General features: G+C 46.1%; 2 protein-coding genes across 6 annotated transcripts; one reads left to right on the forward strand and one right to left on the reverse strand.

Moving 5' to 3' along the window:
* The first annotated feature begins 205 nt into the window (after positions 1–205).
* LOC142891965 (unconventional myosin-VIIa-like) lies at positions 206–16,915 on the forward strand. The gene is made up of 45 exons (XM_076031929.1): positions 206–327; positions 1,146–1,330; positions 1,414–1,535; positions 1,622–1,764; positions 1,855–1,968; positions 2,313–2,466; positions 2,545–2,621; positions 2,813–2,932; positions 3,089–3,231; positions 3,330–3,540; positions 3,733–3,868; positions 4,147–4,253; positions 5,096–5,233; positions 5,378–5,536; positions 5,877–5,969; positions 6,103–6,197; positions 6,427–6,511; positions 6,649–6,867; positions 8,166–8,483; positions 8,634–8,840; positions 8,995–9,171; positions 9,249–9,338; positions 9,482–9,609; positions 9,841–9,967; positions 10,087–10,206; positions 10,553–10,726; positions 10,826–11,053; positions 11,160–11,330; positions 11,405–11,522; positions 11,596–11,722; positions 11,801–11,970; positions 12,386–12,576; positions 12,794–12,918; positions 13,004–13,161; positions 13,281–13,434; positions 13,534–13,689; positions 13,868–13,973; positions 14,112–14,225; positions 14,327–14,414; positions 14,490–14,596; positions 14,907–15,092; positions 15,194–15,310; positions 15,621–15,704; positions 15,806–15,925; positions 16,046–16,915. Exons 1-45 carry the CDS (start codon positions 217–219, stop codon positions 16,136–16,138), a joined length of 6,366 nt encoding a protein of 2,121 aa, XP_075888044.1. The 5' UTR covers positions 206–216; the 3' UTR covers positions 16,139–16,915.
* Positions 16,916–16,998: 83 nt separating this feature from the next.
* gdpd4b (glycerophosphodiester phosphodiesterase domain containing 4b) lies at positions 16,999–23,298 on the reverse strand. Of its 5 annotated transcripts, none has more exons than XM_076031930.1 (16): positions 23,196–23,298; positions 22,859–23,030; positions 21,739–21,842; positions 21,468–21,561; positions 21,137–21,196; positions 20,950–21,048; positions 20,762–20,855; positions 20,454–20,599; positions 20,143–20,225; positions 19,716–19,866; positions 19,204–19,428; positions 18,940–19,097; positions 18,055–18,202; positions 17,728–17,810; positions 17,515–17,594; positions 16,999–17,446 (listed from the first exon to the last, which is right to left on the reverse strand). In XM_076031930.1, exons 2-16 carry the CDS (start codon positions 22,994–22,996, stop codon positions 17,364–17,366), a joined length of 1,746 nt encoding a protein of 581 aa, XP_075888045.1. In that variant the 5' UTR covers positions 22,997–23,030; positions 23,196–23,298; the 3' UTR covers positions 16,999–17,363. The 5 variants fall into 5 exon arrangements, 3 of the variants coding, with proteins under 3 accessions (XP_075888045.1, XP_075888046.1, XP_075888047.1); XR_012927350.1 differs by lacking the exon at positions 16,999–17,446 and adding an exon at positions 18,331–18,384 and having other exon boundaries at positions 17,539–17,594; positions 18,055–18,225; XM_076031931.1 differs by lacking the exon at positions 17,515–17,594.
* Positions 23,299–24,781: the final 1,483 nt, after the last annotated feature.

Consider the following 24,781-nt stretch of genomic DNA (forward strand, 5'->3'; position numbering starts at 1 on the left):
AATTTTCTAAATGCCAGGAATACTTCTGTTTTTTTTTTTTTTTAACTAGTTTAACAATAATTTATGTAATTTTACATTTGTTATTAGACTCTTTCTAATCTTTGTTTTTTTATTTTATCTTCTTTAAAAAAAAAAAAAAAAATTTAAATGCTACATTTCCTCCTACTTGCACAGGAACACTGGATTTCTCCACAGAATTCCACTAACATCAAGCCCATGCACCCGACCTCCGTCCACGGGGTGGAGGACATGATCCGTCTGGGTGACCTGAACGAAGCCGGCATCCTCCGCAACCTGCTCATCCGCTACAACGAACGCGTCATCTACGTAAGCACCTGCTCGGAACACACAAATGTGTTCGCTTTTGTTCTACCCCGCTCCCCGCTTCACATGGACAGAGGAACGTGGGTGTGTTGTCCATAGCAGCTCGCCTAAGTTGCTAATCAGATTAGGATGTTTACTCCTATACCGTCCAGTCGAGGCAACGCGCAGCTATAAATAACGCAATGAACTCCGACATTCTTGATGAGCACTGACGCTTTACCTTGAATGGAGGTGAAAGGAGAGGCGCGTGAACAAGTGTAACACTTTGTGGATGTTTTGTCCCCCTCTTCATGTAGACAAATTGTGGTGGAAGGGTGAGTACAGTCCTGCAGCTGGATCAAACATCTTCTGCCGTCCTAATTGAATTGTTTGCTTTCAGCTTTTAACACATCACGGTGATCATTATTAGTCTTTCAATGTGAGTTAGGAATGTGGATTGTGCATTATGTATAGGAAAGAATTGACTTGATGATGACGGTGCAAAACAAGAGCAGCCAGTAATACAAGTAGACAACAACTTTCATCTGATCCTCTTCAAAAAAAAAACTCTTTATTTTTCATCCCGACTTGATTCTAACAGCTTGTCTGCAGTGTCATGCTTTTTAAATTCGCTTCTTGCTTTTGCCAGCGTAGTTGGGCTTTTTTACATTTTGGAAGAGGCTTGATTGATTTGATCTATAAAAATATCCTGCCATACGTGACACTAACATTTCATAATTAGAATCAAATCACACTTCTGGAAAATGCCGACATGTCAAAGGTGAAACAGCAGAGTGGCACTTAACAGCCCTCTCTCTGCGCTGTGTCTGTGCCTCCTGTAGACGTACACCGGCTCCATCCTGGTGGCGGTCAACCCCTACCAGCTGCTCCCCATCTACACTGCGGATCAGATCCGCCTCTACACCAACAAGAAGATCGGCGAGATGCCGCCGCACATATTTGCAATCGCCGACAACTGCTACTTCAACATGCAGCGCAACAACAAGGACCAGTGCTGCATCATCAGGTTTTGTAACTTCCCGTGCACAAACAGCCAGCGTTAAGAAGCTTTTCCATCATTTCGGTCTCATTCTGCTTTGTGTTTTCCAGCGGCGAGTCTGGAGCTGGAAAGACGGAGAGCACCAAGCTGATCCTGCAGTTCCTGGCAGCCATCAGCGGCCAACACTCCTGGATAGAGCAGCAGGTCCTGGAGGCCACACCCATTCTGGAAGGTCAGTTACAGTGCATGAAAAATGCATCACAAACCGCATCATCTCTGTCTGACTCCCTCCTCACCTGATTGTCTTTGTCCAATAAGCCTTTGGCAATGCAAAGACCATCCGCAACGACAACTCCAGCCGCTTTGGGAAGTACATCGACATCCACTTCAACAAGCGAGGCGCCATCGAAGGAGCCAAGATCGAGCAGTACCTGCTGGAGAAGTCCCGCGTGTGCCGACAGGTGAGGACAATTCCATCAACAGAAAATCTCCCTTGTTTCACCAGAATTTGTTTGTTAAAAACATGTTTCTGGGAATGTTTTTGCCTCCAGGCACTAGATGAGAGGAACTATCATATATTTTACTGCATGCTGAAGGGAATGTCCCCCGAGATGAAGGCCAAGCTGGGCCTGGGCCTCGCCACCGACTACTCCTACCTCACCATGGTCAGTGATGGACATGATAGAGATGCGCCTGATTGTTTTGTGTGTGTGTGTGTGTGTGCGTGTGCGTGTGTGCGCGCGTACGCGTGCGCTCATCATCGGTGAGACCTTTTATTTCATCAGGGTCTTATCAGGGTCGAATCCATGAACTGCCAACTTTGCAGTGATGAACAAATGTCTACAGTTTAGTCTCGCTAAATGTCGTCCTGTTATAATGATCAAATAAATAATTTCTTTTTTTTTCCCATGACTGTTTAAGAAATGAATGCAATGATTGATATTACTGTTTCCATCATTATGTGACCATCTTGTGAGCTCTCTGCCTCTTGTTGTTTTTCTCCAACCAGGGGAACTGCACGGCGTGCGATGGTCGTGACGACCTCAGCGATTACTCCAGCATCCTGTCGGCCATGAAGGTGCTCATGTTCACGGAGACGGAGAACTGGGAGATTTCCAAGCTGCTGGCCTCCATCCTGCACATGGGCAACCTGCGCTTCGAGGGTATGAAGACGATGATGACGACGACGATTTTTCTGTGACGCGCGGCAAAAAAATACAAGTCGCGTTTGTGTCTCACAGCTCGGACCTACGATAACCTGGACGCCTGCGTGGTGGTGAGATCTCCTGATCTGGTCACTGCCGCTTCACTCATGGAGGTTTGTTACTGATTGTCCGCTGGACGTGTTTGTTAAATGACTGCAAGAGCAGTTGCGTTTTTACAGATCTTGTCCTATTTGAAAAGTTTGTTTCCTCCAAAAATACTTAATACAAAAGAGGAAAGCTTCACTTTAGGCTGTAATGTAGTCGGATGTTTTTCGGGGGTTAAATTTATGTTTATGTACTGCAGGTGGAGCCAAAGGACGTGATGGTTTGTTTGACCAAGAGAACTCTGATCACACGTGGTGAAAGTGTTTCCACGCCACTCAATGTGGAGCAAGGCCTGGATGTCAGAGATGCTTTTGTCAAGGTGGTGAACTTTAAGCACAAACGAAAAAATCTCTCTAAAACTTAAGCCAGAAAAATAAATAGATTTTAGGTGTCATGCCAGTCCTCAGGGCGAGCATTTTCAAAAAAAAATAAAATAAATGAACTGAACCATACCGTTGACGTCTTTGTCTTTCAGGGGATCTACGGGCGGCTGTTTGTCTGGATTGTGGATAAAATAAACGCTGCCATCTACAGGCCGCCACCCAGCGTGGAAAAAATCATACGTAGGTCAATCGGATTACTGGACATCTTCGGTTTTGAGAATTTTATTGTCAACAGGTAAAACCGGAAACCAGCACGACTGCACCTTTGTAGTGGTGGCGATGTTCCTCACATGTACCCAGGAACTCGTATTTTTCCTCCCCAAATCTTTTTAGTTTTGAGCAGCTCTGCATCAACTTTGCCAACGAGAATCTGCAGCAGTTCTTTGTGCGTCACGTATTCAAGCTGGAGCAGGAGGAGTACAACCTGGAGGACATCAACTGGCAGCACATCGAGTTCACCGACAACCAGGACGCCCTGGACATGATCGCCAACAAGCCCATGAACATCATCTCCCTCATCGACGAGGAGAGCAAGTTCCCCAAGGTGCAACACAGAAGGGGCAGAGAGGTTCAGCAGCACAGAGAGGGTTGAAAGAATCATGGATGAATTCTTTGGTCTTTGAAAAGTATTGATGGCCAAGTTTGCGTGTTTGGAAAATCATTAGGAATACCTTTGTAACTGCATGTCACCATGAGAGGTCAGCCAATGACGTTTCCCTGTTGTACCTTGTCCCAGGGCACTGATGCTACAATGCTGTTCAAGCTCAACTCCCAACACAAGCTCAACTCCAACTACATCCCTCCCAAAAACAGCTACGAGACCCAGTTTGGGATCCAGCACTTTGCCGGTGTGGTGAATTATGAGACAAGAGGTGAGCTGGATTCCACGCTGCCCTTTCTCTTTTCCACACATCGACACACAGTTTCTTTTAAGTTGTGATGAACTTCAGAGTTACTCTCAGCAGTACAATCCCAGTCTGGGGCAATGCGAGACAATAAATGTGATCCGAAACATGCTGATGCTCGGGTGGTCTCTTCTTCCAAAAAGAAGCATCGCCTTCTACAAAGTGGCCCAAATTGCCTGATGCCACTCCCGCTCCTCATCTCTTGATCCCTCGTTGATTTTCTCCACTCTCTGTCCTCCCTTCAGGGTTCCTGGAGAAAAACCGAGATAGCCTCCACACGGATATCATCCAGCTGGTCCACTCGTCCAAGAACAAGTTCATCAAGCAGATCTTCCAGGCTGACGTGGCCATGGTGAGAACAACGTCACGATTTTGTTACAATGGCTGATGCTGGACCAATATTTTCACCTCCCGCTCTCCAAGCAATGTCACGTGGGGATTTTTTTTTTTTTGCCGCCCTTTAGCCTTTATTTTCCTGCTGGTGTTGGCTGTCACTAATGGCACACTTCCTGTCTGCTGTTCTGTTTCCTCTGACTTTTCCTCTGACATCAGTTTCTGTGTGGCTATCAGCAGCCCAGCACCCCCGCTCCCAAGGTAATCTACCCCCACCCCACCCCACCCTCCCACCACCCTCCTCCTTAGGGTCATGTGGTTGTTCTAAAAATCGCTTTGTGTTGACAGCTCGTCCCTGTTCTCTTTATCCCACAGGTTTGCAGTTTGTTGTAGCAGAAACCAGAAGAAAATGAATGTGTTTTTCATAAAAATGACTTGTTACTTAAAAGTTACCCGGCAAGCTCTCTGATATACTTCAATTCTCTTCAGTCAAGTGGAAGAATTGACTATTAGGAGCTCAAAACATTCTAAAGAAGTGCTGTCATGTTTTTGTTGGACGGTGAAAAAGTTGTCAGAGATTTTGTGAAGTTTTGGTGTTTCTGTTGCACTCTCATCCTCAAATCCTCAATAGCAGGCGTGTGATCGCCCTCTTGTTTGTGTTGTAAAACCACCACAAATCTTCCTGTTTCCAATCATTTGAGTTGGTGTGAGTCCCAAGTCAACACTGAGCTGTGTGGAAACAGAGCTTTACGTATTTCTGCTTTTTGTGTGTGTGTGTGTGTGTGTGTGTGTGTGTGTGTGTGTGTGTGTGTGTGTGTGTGTGTGTGTGTGTGTGTGTGTGTGTGTGTGTGTGTGTTGTAGGGCGTTGAGACGAGGAAGCGCTCCCCCACTCTCAGCAGTCAGTTCAAACGGTCCCTGGAAATGCTGATGAGGACACTCAGTGTGTGTCAGCCATTCTTTGTTCGCTGCATTAAACCCAACGAGTTAAAGAAGCCCATGGTGAGTTTTCTCTTTGTCAAAAAAACCTCTTTCTAATTGACAAAGCCTAAAGACTTTTTGTTCCCTATTGTTCCTCGAGGAACACTTTTTCTAGGTCTCCCATGGCTGCAGCAACTACAAGGGTTTTGTCTTGTTGTTTTTCAGCTATTTGACAGAGAGCTGTGCATCCGTCAGCTGCGATACTCGGGTATGATGGAGACCATCAGGATCAGGCGGGCCGGCTACCCCATCAGATACACCTTTGCGGAGTTTGTGGACCGTTACCGAGTCCTGATGCCGGGAATCAAACCTGCTCACATACAGGTCAGTGGCACAGCTGCAGCACTGAGATTTTCTTTCTATTGTCAATGGAGTTCCTGACTATGTTTTAATGGTGCCATTAAATATTTCATGATAGGGTCTAACAAAACCCTATCATGTGATATTTATCTCACACAAACCCAGATTTGATTACCCAGATCTTGTTAATAGCATGTTTAGCCCGCTGTTTACAACCTCGAGCAAAGGCTGCAGAAAAACCCAAAACAAATGCAGATTATTTCTTGAGAACGCTGGAACTGTGATTTTTGTTTTGATAATATTGGCCTTAAATTGTTTTATATCATGATATTTTATACATAATTATTTCATTTTCTTGCTCTAGGAAGACCTCCGGGGAACCTGTCAGCAAATAGTCCTCGCCCGCCTGGGAAAAGATGACGACTGGCAGATTGGAAAGACTAAGATTTTCCTCAAGGTGGGCTTTTCTTTTGATTTTGGTTCTTCCCTGTAACATTGATTATCCTGAGCTCTGTAGCATTAGCACATAGCAATTTGGGAAAAGATGGCTCTGCCCTCTTGTTGATGTTGCCTCCTGATCTCCTGCTCAGGACCACCACGACATGCAGCTGGAGATTGAGAGGGACAAGGCCATCACCGACAAGGTCATCCTCATCCAGAAGGCTGTGCGTGGACTCAAAGAGAGGTAAGCACGTCAAATCTAGACATGATGCAAAAAGCTCTTAAAAGTTAGATAATACACATGATGATGATGATGATGCAATGTACAACCCAGAACACTTTGTGCTGTTTAGCTGTTGTTGAACCACTGAAGTTCCCCCTTTGCTATTTTGGGTTAACTTGGCAGTTGGAGCCATTGAGGATAACACAGTGTGATGAATTCTCACGGTGTGATCACTGTCTACACTTTGCAGGACTAACTTCCTCAGACTGCGAAGTGCTGTGACCGTTATCCAGAAGGTGTGGCGAGGTTATCGATGTATGAGGAATTATAGAACCGTGAGTCTATTTCAACTTTTTTTGCTGTGTAGTTTGCTTCAGGTCACTGTCGTTGTTGGTTGTTTTTTTTGGAAATGAATTCCTATCCACAGTCACACCTGTCCTCACCTCTCGCAACCTCTCCACCTCTGTTTCAGATGCAGTCTGGCTTCTTGCGCCTTCAGGCCGTCTACAGGTCGCGGAAATATTACATTAGCTACCAGAAGACGCGCCTTTGCGTTACGCTCATCCAAGCTCGTTGCCGCGGCTTCCTGGTCCGGCAGACATTTTGGCGCCGCCTACGAGCCGTGTTGACCCTTCAGGCCTACACCAGGGGCATGATAGCCAGGCGCCTCTGCCAGAGGCTGAGGGCAGAGGTAAACAGCTATTATATTTACTACTGCTACTTGTTCTGTGTTGCCAACGTCCCGGACAGACAGGGCTACTGGTGTTAACGGCTCGTTCAAAGGGTGACGTGTCACGTAACCCGCTTCTTTGAAATCAGTGAGGCCTTCATGTTGATGTTCAACAGTGATTGGTGACTACAAACACTCTTAGTTATCAATTTAGTCATCTGGAGTACTTAGATTCTCCAGATGACTTGTGGTTTAATTTATTGTCGGTTAAAATTTCCAACACCGCACATTTATCTATTTCATTATAGTCTAAAATCAATTACAAACTGCTTTTTCACCCTACAATTTTTTGCATATTTTGTGGTTAAATATTTGATATGTTTTACTTGAGCTTATCCTTTTTGTCTTATATTGTGGTTTAAAACCCATGCAGTAATACGTCATTTCTTGTTTGGGGTTAAAAGTGTGTGTAATCACGTCCTCTACCTCTCGGCATCATGTTGTTGCTCTTATTATTCACATAATTATTTTTATTATTTATATTTATAAATATATTTATTTATAATAAATATATATATTTATTATTATTATTTATTATTCACATAAAAAGTCACAAGAGATTTTCAATGCCAAGTTTGCACACTGGACCTCTGACTGCAGAGCAGAGAGGGATCAAAGTATTGAGCCTTTACAATTTATATACATACCTACCTTCAGTCGCCCTGTTTTTAGATTTCTATCCATGGTTGCCTGTTTGTTGTTGGGATGTGGAAGTTTTTGTAAGCTTACGATAGAATGAAGTTTTTATTTTAATCTGCTGCTGTTGCACTTTTTTTTCATCCTGTTTTGGAAAAAAATACTGAATAAATTACTTGTTTTTATAAATGTTGGTTTAATCTCAGTTTGTTATCAACCTGGTCAGATGAGTAGCTTTCAGAAGAGCATTAAAAATAAACTCCTAAGCAGCTTTTGGATTCCGGCAACCTGACAAGGAAGACGTAAAGTGGGTGAGGAGCAGCTGGAGAGCAGTCCGCAGGGGACGATGTGTTGTTGTTACTGTCTACATGAAACATTTAGGGTTGAGTTTGTTACTCACCTTAGTGGTTAGACGTTTAGATGGAAGCTCCTTTTCAAACACTGGATAGAAACAAAAGTTCCCCAACTCTAATAGTTCTCATTATTTCAACTTTGCTGTCTACAGTTTTTAGAATCACATTAAAATGTTAATTTAATCGGTAGCTTCGTTTGTGCTAGTCGCGAAAACGTACTGAGTCGACGCTAATCAGTGCTGCCCCCTGCCTGTGAACCTTCACCTGCAGCTGCAGCACCGCCAGGAGGCTGAGCGCCAGCGCCTCGCCGAGGAGGAGCAGCTGAGGAACCAGATGACGGCGCGGCGGGCCAAGGCGGAGGCTGAGAGGAAGCACCAGGAGAGGCTGGTCCAGCTGGCCCAGCAGCAAGAGGAGAGGGAGCGCGAGGAGAAGGAGGAGGCCCGCAGGAAGAAGGAGCTGCTGGAGCAGATGGAGAGGGAGAAGGAGCAGCCCGTGGACCACTCGGACATGGTGGACCGCATGTTCGGCTTCCTGGGGAACTCGGGACCTCTGCCCAACCAGGACGGACAAGGACCGGCTGGATTTGAGGTATTTACGGTCTTTCCGGTCCGTTAATGAAGAACCAATCTCACTTACTTCACTAATCACCAGTAAAAGTTGTTGAAAAATACCAATTGCACATTTGATAAGCCCTTTGTTTGTGGTATTTTGATCAGCCTGTCGGGTTTTTACCTGCAGGACTTGGAGAAAACCCCTCAGGGTGAGGAGGCTGAGGAGGTGCTCCACGAAGCGCCTCCGCTGCCTGAGGAAGAAGAGGAGGATTTGTCCGAGTACAAGTTTTCCAAGTTTGCGGCCACCTACTTCCAAGGCGTTTCCACCTACACCTACGTCAGAAGACCCCTGAAGCAGCCGCTGCTCTTCCATGAGGATGAAGGAGACCAGCTGGTGAGCATCTACCACCCGCCGCACCTCCTTTTTATTGAGCAGTACAGCGCTGCTATCTGAAATTCATCTGGAGCTAGAGGTGGAACCTATGTTTAATAACAGTAATGCTGCTAATGGCCCTATCTAATTGACAACTTCCTTTCTGGTCGCACAGGCTGCATTAGCCGTGTGGATCACCGTGCTGAGGTTCATGGGGGATCTGCCAGAGCCGAAATGCCAGCTGGTCATCAACGACGGCAGCGAGAAGATCCCCGTCATGACCAAGATCTACGAGACCCTTGGCAAGAGGACCTACAAGAGAGAGCTGCAGGAACTGCAGGTGGAGGGAGAGGTGAGATTAATCAGAGATGAAGAGCATGTGAGCAGAAGTACGGAGGGTTGAGCGTCTGTCCGTGTTTGTGCTCACAGAGCAGCCCCAACGACAGCCAGAAGAGGAACAGCGTCAGACACAAGCTGGTGTCTCTCACTCTGAAGAGGAAATCCAAGATCACCGAGGAGGTGAGACTCAAACCAGCAACCTCTCCAGAAGCAACGACAAGCACCAAACTAAAAGCTCATGTTCACTTTAGCATAATCCCTCAAACTCCAGTGAGAGACTTCAGGGCCTCAGTTTCTGATTTTTCGAAATGTTTTTGCTGCAGGTGACCAGAAGGTTGACGGAGGGCGACTACAGCCTGCAGGGCAACAGCATGTTGGAGGAGCGACCCACCTCCAACCTGGAGAAACTCCACTTCATCATCGGCAACGGCATCTTGCGGCCAGCCCTCAGGTGAGCTACCAGCAGATGCATCTTGAAAAGCTTCAGTTTGAATTGTTTTCATCCGACTCAAATACGACCTGACCAATCAGGTCTGAGGAGAACTGCCCAGTAGTCCGACCTCCTATTAGGGTTAAGGTTACGGTTAGGGTTAGGGTTAGGTTTTTAGGTAAGAACACCCCCCCCCCCAGCAGCACAGCTGGGAGCTTTTGTCAGGTTCTAAACACCGCTTTTCCATCCCAGGGACGAGATCTACTGTCAGATCTGTAAGCAGCTCACCCAGAACCCGTCCAAGAGCAGCCACGCCCGCGGCTGGATCCTGCTGTCGCTGTGCGTCGGCTGTTTCGCTCCCTCCGAGAAGTTTGTTAAAGTAAGAGAGTCTTCTGTGGCTCGTCGCCCTCAAAGGCGGTGGTTGGTGGCATGTGATGTGGCAGGTTTTTTCCTTCACGTAACGGCATCAGCAAAAAAATGTGCTTTTCTCCCCCTCAGTATTTGCGGACCTTTTTAAATAACGGCCCTCCTGGTTATGCTCCGTATTGTGAAGAAAGACTGAGGAGGACGTTTGTCAACCGGACGAGAACTCAGCCGCCGTCCTGGTTGGAGTTACAGGTGCACAGTATCATGTATTTTAGTGCTGCTCCTCTCTTTTATTTACAGAAAGTTGCCAGCAGTTTTTTTATTTTATTTTATTTTACTTCCATATCATGTTAATATAATCCATGAAATAATACTGGGACATACAGTGGCCACAGTTTAGCCCCTACATCTGGATTCTCACAACACAAAAATAACCCTCCATTTAATTTTATTGGCTCTATCACTCTAATATTACAACAAAATGTAAAAGTAAATGAATCGGTTAACATAAAAACAAGGCAAGAGACAGCCAGTATGCAGTGATTATATCTACAGCTGCTGTGTTTCAGTCAGATAAAGTCAATGTTTGGACCCTCAGGCCACCAAATCCAAGAAGCCCATCATGCTGCCGGTAACATTCATGGATGGAACCACCAAAACGCTCCTGGCGGACTCGGCCACCACCGCCAGCGAGCTCTGCAACGCTCTGGCAGACAAGATCAACCTCACCGACCGCTTTGGCTTCTCGCTCTACATCGCCCTGTTCGACAAGGTGACACACACACACACACCTACACTGCGCTTTTAAAAAACAGAAAATCTGACGCGGTGTGTCTAGAATCAAATCCCAAACCCCTCCTCCATGGCTCAGGTGTCATCACTGGGCAGCGGCAACGACCATGTCATGGACGCCGTCTCCCAGTGTGAGCAGTACGCCAAGGAGCAGGGCGCCCAGGAGAGGAACGCCCCCTGGAGGCTGTTCTTCAGGAAGGAGATCTTCAACCCTTGGCACAACCCGGCCGACGACTTTGTGGCCACCAACCTGATCTACCAGCAGATTGTGCGAGGGGTGAAGTTTGGAGAGTATCGTTGTGAGAGGGTGCGCAGAGAAGAAATCTAATAGTTTTTAAAAGTGACGGCAGATAAAGTCCACATAAAGTGATGGGATTTTCCCTCAAAGACACTGTGGATGTTCTGTCCAACAGGAGGAGGACCTCGCTGAACTGGCCTCACAGCAGTACTACGTGGACTACGGTCCAGAGATCCTCCCTGAACGGTTGCTCAGCCTCATCCCCTCCTATATCCCGGACAGAGAGATCACCTCCACCAAGACCAGCGAGAAGTGGCTCCAACTTATCGTCAACGCCCACAAAAAGGTAGGACCTGCCTCTGCCTTGCGGTGAAAGAGCCGGCGCTCTGCGGTGGGAGCTGACAGCTGCTGTCTGCGCAGGGACTACTCACCAAGAGGAGGCCCAACACGCAGAAGGTGAAGGAGGACGTGGTGGATTTCGCCCGCTTAAAGTGGCCTTTGCTCTTCTCACGGTTCTACGAGGCCTTCAAATTCTCCGGTAAGTAGCGGTGGGAACTCGTGCTGTCGTTGGTGTTTTTTGGGACAAGCGTGACTTTTCTCTCTGTCCACAGGACCCAGTTTACCCAAGAATGACGTGATCGTGGCAGTGAACTGGACGGGTGTTTACTTTGTGGATGAGCAGGAGCAGGTCCTTCTGGAGCTCTCCTTCCCAGAGATCACTGCTGTGTCCAGCAGCAGGTACGGAACACGTCAAACCAGTCATGGTACACGTGACCGACATTACCATTGTTTCACGCATACACCTTGGTCTCCCAGAGGAGGTAAACTCCAGGGGCAGAGCTTCACGCTGGCCACCATCAAAGGGGACGAGTACACGTTCACCTCCAACAACGCGGAGGACATCCGCGACCTTGTGGTCAACTTCCTTGAGGGTCTGAGGAAGCGGTCCAAGTATGTGGTCGGACTGCTGGACTGTCCCAATCCTGGTGAGATCCGGAGAGATGACCGTCAAAATCAGAGAGGACACATTAAAGGTCCCATATGATTCCCTCAGTACTGTCTCTGTCCTTCCAGTGAACTCTGCAGGAGTGAGCACAGGCCTTCCTTCATGCTTTTTAGCTCGTTCCCCTTTTCAGAGAGTTTGTTGTTAAGACAGTCATGGAAATCTGAACTTTGTACTGTCAGAAGGAGCAGTTTCCTCAGGTTAGTAGGGCAGGGCGTTGGCTCTGCCCTAGGACCACCCTTGAGATTACCCCAGGTGACTGCTAACAGAGGGATAATATGGAATCAAAGAAGAAAATGGAATCTCAGAATTGGGGGTCAAATATGAGACCATTCGTGTCTCTGTGCAGTCAGGGGACTCCATTGCTGCGATCACTGATGCAGTCCAATGTTTCATAGCAGGAGTAGATTCCACGTTCCTGAGCTTCGCCAAGGGAGATCTCATCATGCTTGATGAGCACGACGGCGAGCACGTGATGAACTCAGGCTGGGCCCACGGAGTCAACGACAGGACCAAGCAGAGAGGCGACTTCCCCGCCGACTGCGTCTATGTCCTGCCCACCATCACCAAGCCGCAGTACGACCTGGTGGTGAGTCACAGGGCCCCAAGATCAGTCACTGACATTCTTCTTGTTATTGTACTTCTGGAAAATACACTGACTTTCTGCTGCACTCCCCTCACCAACCACTAGAGGAGGTTTTGAGACCCACCAGAGGACAGTGCTGCCACAGATTTCACCTGTTTGCTTGAATTTTCTGTTTCCAAGTAGATGTTCCTTCACTTGGATCTGTCTCTCTCCTCATCAGGCCCTGGTGACCATGACGCCCGATCAGAGGCGAGAGTCCATCAATTTGTCCAACATGAGCCTTTATGAGAAGGAGGACAAGACGAAGGCCTACACACTGGAGGAGTTCTCCTACGACTACTTCAGGTGAGTCTTCTGCTCCTCTGGTTGTTCCTTTCCTTCCATCCCTGACAGCTTGCTGACAGCTCTGTGTGCTTCCTGTCGCCCTAAGGCCGCCTCCCAAGAGCACTCTAAGCAGAGTGATGATCTCCAAGTCCAGGGGGAAGGACCGTCTGTGGAGTTGCACCAGGGAGCCACTCAAACAGCCTCTGCTGAAGAAAGTCCTCGCTCACGACGAGCTCTCCCAGGAGGCCTGCCTGGCCTTCATGGATATCCTGCAGCCAACAAGGCGCTTGTTATTTTAGACAGTCATGTTGTAGCAACCAATCAGATTTAGTCGCTTTGCTGTTATCAGGGTTACAGCCGTTGTCCTTAACTGCCGCCTGCACCCGTGATGAAGTACATGGGCGACTACCCGTCCAAACGGGTGCGTTCTGTCAACGAGCTCACCGATCAGATCTTTGAGGGAGCGCTGAAGGCCGAGCCGCTCAAGGACGAGATCTTCTGTCAGATCCTCAAACAGCTGACCGACAACCACATCAAGTAGGCTTTCAAACAAACACGCACCTTGTGGCCAAGGGGAACATGACACCCTGCAGTCGGTGACAGTAGCACTGACACTGTGTGCATCCGTACCACCAGGTACAGCGAGGAGAAGGGCTGGGAGCTCCTGTGGCTCTGCACCGGTTTGTTTCCTCCCAGCAACATCCTGCTGCCTCACGTGCAGAAGTTCCTGCAGGCCAAGAAACACTATCCGCTGGCTGCAGACTGCAAGCAGCGGCTGCAGAAAGCCCTGCGGTGACCGACACACACACAGCTCTAAAGCCTGTACACCCACTGTTAGACTATAAGTTGTAAAGTTTCACATTTTTCAGGCTTCTACCTTAAATCCTCTCTGATGGAAACCTCAGATTTTTATTTTCACCACCCTCATACTCTCACTTCCCTCTGCTTGCTTTTCCATTGCTTGCTGTAGAAATGGATCCAGGAAGTATCCCCCTCACCTGGTGGAGGTGGAGGCCATCCAGCACAAGACCACCCAGATCTTCCACAAAGTCTACTTTCCAGATGACTCGGACGAGGTCGGTGACACAACACAACCACACTAAAAGTTGATTAGTAGCATTTTTAATGCTCTTTTTTTCTGTCCAAAAACCTCAACATGGATATCTGTTGCCCACTGAATTGGTTTTCTTTGTTCCCCCCCCCCTTGTTTGCAGGTGTTTGAAGTGGAGTCCAGCACAAAGGCCAAAGATTTCTGTCACAACATCTCTGGACGTCTTCTGTTGAAATCCTCCGAAGGCTTCAGCCTGTTTGTGAAGATCACAGACAAGGTGCCAACCCCTCCTGTTTATTCTACATTAAAGCTCTCCTGATCTCACGCATGACCGACTGATCACGTTCAATTTGATCATTTCACTGATCATTCGTGCAGGTCATCAGCGTTCCTGACGGCGACTTCTTCTTCGACTTTGTGAGACACCTGACCGACTGGATCAAGAAAGCTAGACACGTGAAAGAAGGTAGAAGATGAACCTGCTCATGGGTGGTGTCACTTCTGCATGTTCCTCTAACAACCTCTGTGTATGGGTGTGTAGGTGTGGTGCCTTCACTGACCTACCAGGTGTTCTTCATGAAGAAGCTGTGGACCAACACAATGCCAGGAAAAGACTCCATGGCCGACTCCATCTTCCACTATTACCAGGTGAGTTTCAGCCGTCTGCTGGTCCGTAACAGTAAAATGTGTAAACAATGAAATGAACAATTAGAGATGTTTGTAAACCTAGGATGGTTAAACAACTTGCTCCACTTACATGCAGGTAACAGCAGAAAAAAACGTCCCTCACTTTTTTTTTACACCTAGTTTTGTTGGATTGTTGAGTGATTGTTAGCACATACGGTGACAGTGCACTATCTACTGTTGCAATGGCAGAATGACAACTCTCTGAAAATTGTTACCACCTTCTGCTTATTCATTAAGCAATCAAGTGTTAAAGATCTAATTATCTCTACAGGAGCTGCCCAAGTATCTTAGGGGCTACCACAAGTGTCCAAAGGAGGACCTGAACCAGCTGGCAGCACTGATCTACAGGGTGAAGTATGAGGAGGACAAGTCCTACTTCCACAACATTTCCAAGATCCTGAAGGACCTTGTTCCTCAGGACCAGATCAGATATCTGTCACCTGACGACTGGAAGAGGGTGAGGCCATTGTCTTTGTCCTGTTTGTAAGAATCTCAATTTAAAGGGTTAATTCTGTGCTTAAAGGCTGAGAGTTGACTGTATATTTCACTCCCTACCAGTCTATCATGTCGCTGTTCAACAAGCATGCGGGAAAAACGAGAGAAGACGCCAAACTCTGCTTCCTCAAAATCATCTACAAGTGGCCGACCTTTGGCTCAGCCTTCTTCGAAGTCAAGGTGACAATTTGGACCAATAATCAATAATTGAGAACATCAGCATGAATAGATATGAACAAAAAAATATCAGGATAATTAATTTATTAACACATGAAAATAAAGAAGCAGAAGACCTTTATTGATCCCACGGTGGGAACATTTGCATAATTACAGCAGCAAAAAAAAAAAAACTACAGCAAAATTCAATGATTTGTTAATTTGATCTGTGCTCAGTCTGATATTGTGCATAAACTAGTTTCTCAAAAGGAGCATGCTTTTAAATTAATTAAATATTTTAAACAGCCTTTTTATTTGTGCCTTTGTTTTGCAGCAAACTACTGATCCAAATTACCCAGAAACCCTCCTGATTGCCATCAACAAACATGGAGTCAGCCTCATTGATCCCAAGTCAAAGGTGGGTTCACATTAGAGTTAAAAAATAAATAAATAAAAGCTCCTAAAATGATTTTGTTTTTGCATAAAATCTCAATCTAATTGCGGTGGTATTTCCCCCAGGACATCCTGACCACTCACCCCTTCACCAAGATCTCCAACTGGAGCAGCGGCAACACGTACTTCCACATCACCATCGGGAACCTGGTCCGGGGCAGCAAGCTGCTGTGTGAAACCTCTTTGGTGAGAAAAACTCCAGCATATATTTAAATTTAATGTTAAAGGAAAAGGCAGGTCCACATTTCAACGTAAACCAGCTGGTGATCACACACAAACAAACCCGACCTTTGATGATCTCACCAGGGCTACAAAATGGACGACCTCCTGACCTCCTACATCAGCCAGATGCTGACGACGATGACCAAACAGCGAACGTCGCGGGGTAGCAGCAAGTGAGCGCCCGGCTGGAAACTCCACGTTCAGCTGCACCACGTCCTGTGTGAACGGGTCCAACACTGACTGACTGGTGGTGGTTCTGAAGCTGCTTCTGTTGCTTTGTGACTCTGTCCTGCCAACCTTTTCACTTCCTTTGTTTTTTATGTATTGGCCCTGTCTTAAAACTCACATACTGCCTTTGAATAGCTTTCCCCCACAACAATGGCAATTTATTTCAGTGTTGGAGTCTCAGTCAACACTGTTTAATGTTGTGTGTAGTTTGAGGAATTCAGGGTTTGGCAAAAAAAACAAAAACAAAAACAAAACATTTTTGCTTTAATTAAATACTCCAAGATTTCCTGTGTTGTAAAAGTAATAATTTTTACTGCTCTACAACACAAAAAAAAACCTTAACACGTTTTATGCCTGGCTTCAGTTCCACATTCATCAAGTCTCCTGCCGCAAACTCATTTTAAAAATTATAGATATTCTTTTTTAATTCCACTGTTTGTCCTGATAGATCTGATCGTGTGCCACAAAGTTAAAGAAAAGATGACTTCTGGATGTGGAGTTCATCCACAGTAGTTTTGTTTTAGATCACTTTAGGCTGATTTTAAGCCCGTTTCCAAATATGTGGCACTGTTTAATCTTGAAGCATCTGCTCAGAAATCACGTTTTTATTTATTCTGACACAAAGTTATTTTATTCTTGATAGACGTGAATAAACTACATTTTGAAAGAGACGTGTTTGCTACAAATACTGTATGTGCTGCTGAATAAAGGACACATTGCCACTGAGGGTGCACCGTTCCTTTAAAGCTACTGTGGAGAGTTATGAATCAACTGTTTGCTCTCAAAAAGACCAAAAAAAAAAGATCACCGCAGACTATGTGTTTAATCTTCAGGTAAAAAATATTCAGATTTCAAACATTTACATTCTTTGAGTTCTGTGCAGTATAACAGCTTCTTCAGTAAAGACACGTTCCAGCCTTGTTCAAACGAAATACACTTGCAGCAGGATTACAGTGAGGTCCGACACTGCGGGTTGCCAGATTGAGTTTTAGGCCGCATTTTCGTCATAATCCAGTGCTGCAGCAGAGAGACTTCCTCGCAACACAAGAGCCATTGTGTAACATTGAGGGAGAGTGGAGTGGGGGGGCTGGGGGGGGGGGGTCTCACTGTAAAAGAACAGGAACTACTCCTGGGGTTCCTCCGCGGCTCGGCCGTTGTCTTGTTGTGTTGTGGGTCAGTCTTCAGTCACGGCTGCCAGGTCAGAGGTTTTCTCTGCCTGGGAGTTGATGCTGGTCAGCACCCAAATTTCGCTTCTCTCTGTCAGGAAAGACAAAACGTAAGTAAGAGACTGACTTCACACCTGGAAGCATCAAACCGGTTCGCACCTGTTCTAAACTGGCCATAGGTGCCGTTTTCCAGCCTGGCTCTGCTGCACGAGCTGCAGGCGAGTTCTCGCTCTCGCCACCTACAATAAAGACACATTTGTATGTGCATCGCTGTCGCCCTCTGCAGGTGAACAGCAACCTCTACGCATACAACATAATTAGTTGCACAAAAATACAAAAAACAGCTGCAGCTGATTTTTGTGTGAGATTTACCAGTGGAAGGTCAGGATGAGGACAATCAACACAAAGGACACCAAGTCTGTGAGGATCCACATCAGGTTGAACTCATCAGGACTCTGGAGGAAAAAAAATGATAAAATAGTTTCATTTCCTTAAAACATAGAATAATACAAATTGTCATTTTAATTTCCTTCAGCTTACATTGGAAATGAAGAAAAAAAAGTGATTAACGTCAAATTTTGAACAGGTTGTAGGAACTGCCTCAAGCCTCCAGACATCAGTGTTAGTCCCATTTCAGACCCTTCCATTTTTTTGTTGCGCCTGAGTGCCACATTTGACTGCAGGCAGGGCTGTCGTTACCATGATGAAGAGCGGAGCTGTCATGGTGCTGAGGCGCTGGGGAGCATTGGTGGTGACTGAGTGGACGCCGCTGCACCAGGCCAGCGAGTAGAGCCATGGCTGGCTGACCACATACAGGTTGGTGGTGACGTTGGCCGCCGCGTACTTCCTGCGATACAGCGGAGGTGTGAGCTACCGCACAGTAAGGGAAAAAAGACAAATTCTCATTTCCTGATACTGGGAAACTTAAAAATGCTTTCAAGCACATTTAAGACTTGATCCTATCAGCAATCTCACAAACTGCCACTTGGCTCTCCCCAGCACCTTGACTGCGCTATTTCTGGATCACCACTAGAGGGCAGAAAGCAAAGGATGGTGGCACCCAGTGGTCAATGTAGCTGAAACAAAACTAACTCCAGTATATGCCTAAAGACCTTCATTATTGAAAGTATTCGACTGCATGACAGTTTGGGCCGCCCGTATAATCCAACAAAAACTGCTGCCATATCCTCAAAAAATAAAACTTACTAAACTTTGAAAGCTTTGTGTTTAAACAGCTCAACACCTGAGCCACTCAGTCAATTTAGTGAGAGATAAAACAGCAACAGAGTCACCAAAGCTCCTCAAATTTAAACAGCAAAATCCTATCCTGTAAGAAAACTTTCAGACAGTCATCTGATTGGCCACCTCAATTTAGAGCGCACGGACTAAACTATTAAATTGTACGATATGGTCTTTATACTGTGACTGAAGTATATATATTTTTTTGAATTATCATTAACTATAGATTCTATACGCATCATATCAACTGCAAGCTTGTAACTATGTTTGACTGCATTCCCCCTCGTCAAATAAATAAATACTATGCCTGTATAAAAAGAAATCATTAAGAGGAGACACACTGACCTGATGAGCTCGGCCGACATTTCGCTGTAGTGCAGGTTCACTTTGACGATGTTGTACCTCTGCAGCTCCTCCAGGGGGAGCTGACTGCCAGACGTCTGCTGGAGCTCCGGATCCATCTCCAGGACAAGAGGTCGCAGGGCAAAGGGCAGCCACAGCACCTGGACCACACACACACACACACACACACACACACACACACACACACACAGTCTTTTAATACAGCGATGATTTCCTATTTGGGTAAATTTGGAGCTGTGGCATCACCTGTGACGACCGAATGGTCGACTCGTTGTGGATGACCTCTAGGGTGCGCTGGAGCCACGTATCTCTGTACGGGTGCCCTCTAGGGGGGCGGTAGAGGTCAAAGATCACCAGCCTGTCCGTGTGCGCCGCCAGCTCCAGGAAGTCCTGCAGGCTGCACACCGACTGCTCCCCCGCCCGCCGCTGGTCATCGGCTCCCAAAGAGCCGCTCGTCCTGAACGGATCCCCCTGTAATCCAAACCAAACGTCAATATTCAATTAAAGCTGGCAACCGACAAGTTCAGAAGGCCGAATTGTTGCTGGAGGTTCAGTCAATCACAGTCTGACTTTTAGATGCATGTTTGTTCTTTTGTACAGCAACAATATCGTGTTTTTGCTGTCTTGGACACCTTAAATTAAAAGTGTAACAATAAAAAGTCCAAACAATCAATGTTTAAACATATTTTTTGGAACCGTATCTTATAAATAGAAGCTTTAATGTGGAAATAATTCCGCAATCTGAGAGTGGAGCTCACCGACAGGAACCATGTGCCGGCATTCAGGCTGTCCAGCTCAGCCCAGGTGAACATGGACGCCGGCGTATTGGTCCGGTTGGGAAAAACCTCATGAACGTTGGTCGTCCGTTGCAGTGTCCGGTCGTGCATCAGGAAGGGGACGCCGTCGTAGCTGAAGAGAGGAAGGATGCTTTGCACAAGTAGATTCACCACTAATTATTGGTCTAACTATTAAGTCTGTGTATGAGCTCCCAGAGAGTAAGGGGACACAATAGAGCTGGAGTTTCGACAGGAAGTTAAAACCCTGCTGCTGTAAACAGGCCACTAAACATGCCGTTCCCAGACACTTGTGGAATCTATATACAGACAATCCAGTGGCGCTGCTCCACTGGATGAAAAAGGATTCCGGGAATGTTTGGGTTGCATTATCAGCAGGAAGCAGGCTGACCTCATGGTGACGTCCGTCTCCAGACCTTCACTTCCTACTTCCACGGCCTTCTCAAACGACATGAGTGTGTTTTCTGGAGCGAGCTGCAGAGGAGGTCACACGAGGCCGCTGTCAATACATGGGGCATGGCGGTGTGACAGCGGCAGCTGTGGTCAGTGTGTGCAGGGGGGTTTGCACTCGCACCAGAAAATAGCCACTGAACGGCGGGAAGGTCACGACCTCTCTGATCTGGCAACTTTCTTTGCTGACTTTAAGCAGAGGCAAATTCTCCATCCTGAAACTGTGGAAGTGCTCATTGCAGCATGTCTCACCATGGGCGCCCCCCTGTGGCCGATGAGGGCCGGTGGCGGGCCGAGGGTGCCCTTCTCTTGGACGCAAGGGGAATAGAAGCCGAGGGGCAGCAGGTAAAGGGCTGACAGGATGAGCAGGAACGGTCCAGTGATGAAGCCCCGCCTCACTGAAACACACACCACACAAATGAACTTCGAGTTGGTCAAATGATCTCATCCAAACCATCCGTTAACCTGGTGGCTTTGCACCAAGCTACGCTGCTGCCGTTTTCTTCTATTTGGTGAGCGAGATCATAAATGTAAACGCGGTGGTTTGCCGAGCTCTGCACCTCGGCTGCTCATGCGAAAGAGATGTGTGGCTACAGGCCAGGCCAGCGCCGTCGTCAGCATCACCCCGCCCAGGTGCAGGAAGGGCGCCGTCACCTGGTCAGGGTGAGGGGGGCATGCTCAGGTGAAAGGAAGTAAAATTTGCCCAAATAACTAGTAATAGCCTTCAAAGGAAGAAATGGTGGGTCACCTGAAAGGAGAGCCGTAAGGTGGACCACTCTTTACTCCACAGGTCGGACAAGACGGCGGTGGCCACAGCAGAGAGCGTCAGACTCAGCAAGATGCCCATCTGACCACAGTAAGCAGTTGGAGGTTGAGAACTAAGAAATTTCTCACAATTACAATTGATTACAGTGGTGACAGCGCAGAGTGTTTACCTTGTGACTCCAGTGTAAATGAAGTTTCTGGTGTTCTGACAGCAGACAGACAGCCAGCAGCTGCAGACACACAATGAACAGCTCCCTCTCACTTTTCACAGTCGGGCCTTTTGTGAGTGATACACAAGAGCAAGAAGAAGGGTGTAACTTGGCCTCGCTAAAACTATTATGCAACTGAGATTTCAGCTGTAAAATCTCTATTGTTTTAATTGTGCCACAACTAAAGATCGAGATTTAAGATGAACTTGAATACTGTGAAAAACAAAGAAGTAACGATCATAATGAATTAGTCATGATAGATTAACTAAGCGTAGCAGTTGTGAACACAGACCACGAGAACGGTGATGTAGGTGAAGCAGGTTGCCGCGATGACCAGCAGCACCACAGACCAGGGGAACCAGGAACCCAGGTGTTCAAACATAAACCTGCAGAGGGGGTGAAAAGATCAGTTCAACCGGATGCAAAACCAAAAAGAGACCACATTATGTGAATAAATAGCAATAAGTGAAACACAGAATCAATAAGTTTGTTCAAAAACATATTTAAGTCACTGTCGTAGGTGTGATTATGACACATTAGACAAGTCGTGAAGTTTAACACACCAGTCAAAGTCATTGTAGTCGTTTTCTGCTTGTCCCCAGAAGTAAAGGAAAACCAGCGTTGAGCAGAAGGTCAGAACCAGCAGGCCGAAAGTGGCGCCCTCCAGCTGTCAAAACATCAAGCACAACTTGAGTAAGAAACATGTATAGTTTATTTTTTTAATCAAGCGAAGCGTTAGTCCTGACAGGGCACGACGTCGCCTTATTAGTATTCCCCGCTGTGTGACCCTAATTAGCTGTAGGCTTACATCACTTCCCTCAGCTCCTATTGGTCAGCCTCTTGAGAAGCACCCTTTTTAAAAGCCACCCCAACTGATCATCTTCCTCTGCTTGTTCGCCAGCAATCGAACAACCCACCTCCTCCCCTGCTCCTCCATCACGATTAAAAGTAGCATTTCTCTCTGTAGCGCTGGTTCTGCAGGGTTGGTTCGTAGTTGCTGCCGCTGGGCTCTCTGCATTGCCTTTCACGATGGCTCGTGAAGGGCAGCAAGAGCTCTCCAAACCGAACCTGAGCTGCCCTCCCTGCCTTACGCCTTTCACGATGGCTCGTGAAGCTGCCCTTCCCGCCTCAGGCTTTCCACGCAAGCGTGTGGAAAGGGTGGGGGACCCCAAGCAGAACCATACCGCCAAACCTAACGTGCTTGATTGTGTAATAAAATTGTTAATTTTGACAAAGTGACCCTGTCTGAAATAAAAATGCTGTCACGGCATTTCAAAATGAGTGTTTTTTTTTTTGTTTTTTTTTAAACATTTTTATCTTTCCAATCCAACCTTCTTTTGTTCCCTTCTCTCCTGGTATGTACGCTCTGTTCAAAATGGAGATAAAGCTGTCTCCCTACGATCTTTGACCTCAGAGCAGTGGACGGAATTTACACAGAGAAGCCGCATATTACATGCAAGAACAAGAAGATCCTGTGTGTTCTTCCCCTTACACAGTAAATAAGAAAAAGACTTGAAGAAAACGCAGATAATGATCAAAATGATCATTTCCCACACTAAGTACCCAAAATATCCAATTTTTATTTTGTTTTTAATGGAGTCTCACATGTTTTATGTTAATCTTTGGGAGATGGAAAGCAGACATATCCGGTGGTGAACCTTCAGTGCAGAGGCTGGTTCTGACCTTGCTGCAGCAGCAGTCCCCCGACTGGGTGCAGCTCCACTCGTAGCGTCTCCACCAGCAACTGTACAGGCCAGTCAGACACGACACCAGGGTGCGGCGCTCGTAATGCTCGGGAGGCAACTGGGACATTGTGGTCATGATGGACACTCCCACACGTCCAGCTGACACACACCTGAAACACAGCAGAGGACAATCCAGAATGAGCACCAGAGACTAGAAAGATTGTGCAGTCTGTTTCTTCAACGAAAACCTGCTTTGATGCAACTTAAGGTTGAACCTGCAGGAAACACTGTCCTTCCTGCAACACTTCACACTAATGGATTCACATAAACCGTACCTGTTTGTTATCTTCACTGTCAGGCCAGCACTTGTAAAGCTCAGGTGTGTTATTCACAGATCATGTTGTTTTTTTGTTTGTTTGTTTGTTTGTTTGTTTGTTTGTTTTTACCTTGAAAGAGGAAAAGACAGGACAGTTCATCATAAAATCAAGAAGGCTGACTACAGTTTAACACTTTAAAATGTTGAGGATTTGCATTTTGTACAATTAACTCGGTAAAGAACAATATTAACAAATACATGTATTAAAAATGAAAGGCGGAGTCAATCAAAACCGTTTTGAAAGCTATTATTTTACAACGTTACGTTACGAACGTTAGAAAAGGGGTAGGGTGCCACACGGTTAATCTTTTTTTATTATTATTATTATTACACTTTTCAAAACTACTTTACAGCTTCAATTGTGTGTTGTATGGCGGCCGAATTACACTCTGAAATCTGTCCGTACCGAATAACCGAATATGGACGTAATCCACTTTAAGCCTGTTGTGCAAAAGCGCTGTAAAGTCCAGTTTGCACATTTATGTGATGCGGTCCGGTGACGAAGAACAAATTTCAAACAACACGATGTGCTGCTGAAGCTCAAAACCAACAACAATGCCATCGTACATGAGATGCTACCAAAAAATACTAACTATGTTAGAAGTATAGATGTATATAATTTCAGTAATATATGATACCGATACCCTGGAGTCGGTTCTCCCGAGATGAGCGGCTGAGAAGAAGCTGCCTTTCGCAGCTTTTCTTCGTTGACCCGCCTCGGCTTGATGGATGACAAGTCATCAAGCTAACGGTGGCGTTACCGGAAAGAGAATGTTAAGAATACTTTTGTGAATATGACATTAAAAAAAAAAATATATATATATATATATATATATATGGTCGACGTTCAAAACAACTTGTGGGTCACAATCCGAGATGTTGGTAAAACGTGTATTTAATGTATCTGGGTCACACACGTCAGAAATCCCATCTGTAGCATTTAGCTAGCGAAGCAATGTCATTTAATTTCACTTCTTGCGTCTGTTTTCTTCGTTTGACACTAAAATTGAATTTAGAAGCAACAGAGGACATACATTAGCGTGTCAGTTATGAATCATATCACCAAAGAATATGTTCAGACACGAAACAAACACCAAATCTGAAGGCTTTGTTTTGAAAGTAATTTCGGAAACAGTACATGTTCAATCTGCTTTATACAGATGCCTGGTACAGAAGAGACGTGACAACAAAGATGCAAACAACCCGGGGAGTCGAGAGAGGCCAGGTGATACTGGAAGAGAACTTCATTATGACCCGCGACGAAGGCTGACGTACCGGAATAACCACCAATCAATGTGGTCATATCAGGTCAAGTCACAATCGAATAACATCATGCATGAGCAGTTAACTTTATACTAATAACTAAGTGATGAAATTAAAATGTGGATATTAAAAAAGCCAATTTCAGCCTCACCTTCCAGATATATTTTGCATATTAAAGTTGTTTTCTCTGTTTAAAAATATATAAATTAAACAAAATTAAAAATCTAAAAGAAAACAATTCAAAGAAAACAGTAAAGAACTGGAAGAACTAAGGAAAACTGA

Source organism: Nelusetta ayraudi, unplaced genomic scaffold, assembly GCF_046127955.1.
Source record: "Nelusetta ayraudi isolate G7.1 ecotype Tasmania unplaced genomic scaffold, CSIRO-AGI_Nayr_v1 ptg000033l, whole genome shotgun sequence".
Taxonomy (NCBI): Eukaryota; Metazoa; Chordata; class Actinopteri; order Tetraodontiformes; family Monacanthidae; genus Nelusetta; species Nelusetta ayraudi.

Excerpts from the sequence above, each read along its gene's own strand:
- LOC142891965 (XM_076031929.1), top strand. The coding sequence starts at position 217 with ATGCACCCGACCTCCGTCCACGGGGTGGAGGACATGATCCGTCTGGGT. Across the intron at positions 2,467-2,544 it reads GGGCAACCTGCGCTTCGAGG|CTCGGACCTACGATAACCTG; the intron begins GTATGAAGACGA and ends TGTGTCTCACAG. Across the intron at positions 9,968-10,086 it reads CCTCCGAGAAGTTTGTTAAA|TATTTGCGGACCTTTTTAAA; the intron begins GTAAGAGAGTCT and ends TCTCCCCCTCAG.
- gdpd4b (XM_076031930.1), bottom strand. The coding sequence starts at position 22,996 with ATGACCACAATGTCCCAGTTGCCTCCCGAGCATTACGAGCGCCGCACC. Across the intron at positions 21,197-21,467 it reads CCTACATCACCGTTCTCGTG|CTGCTGGCTGTCTGTCTGCT; the intron begins GTCTGTGTTCAC and ends GTGTGTCTGCAG. Across the intron at positions 19,098-19,203 it reads CGACCATTCGGTCGTCACAG|GTGCTGTGGCTGCCCTTTGC; the intron begins GTGATGCCACAG and ends TGTGTGGTCCAG.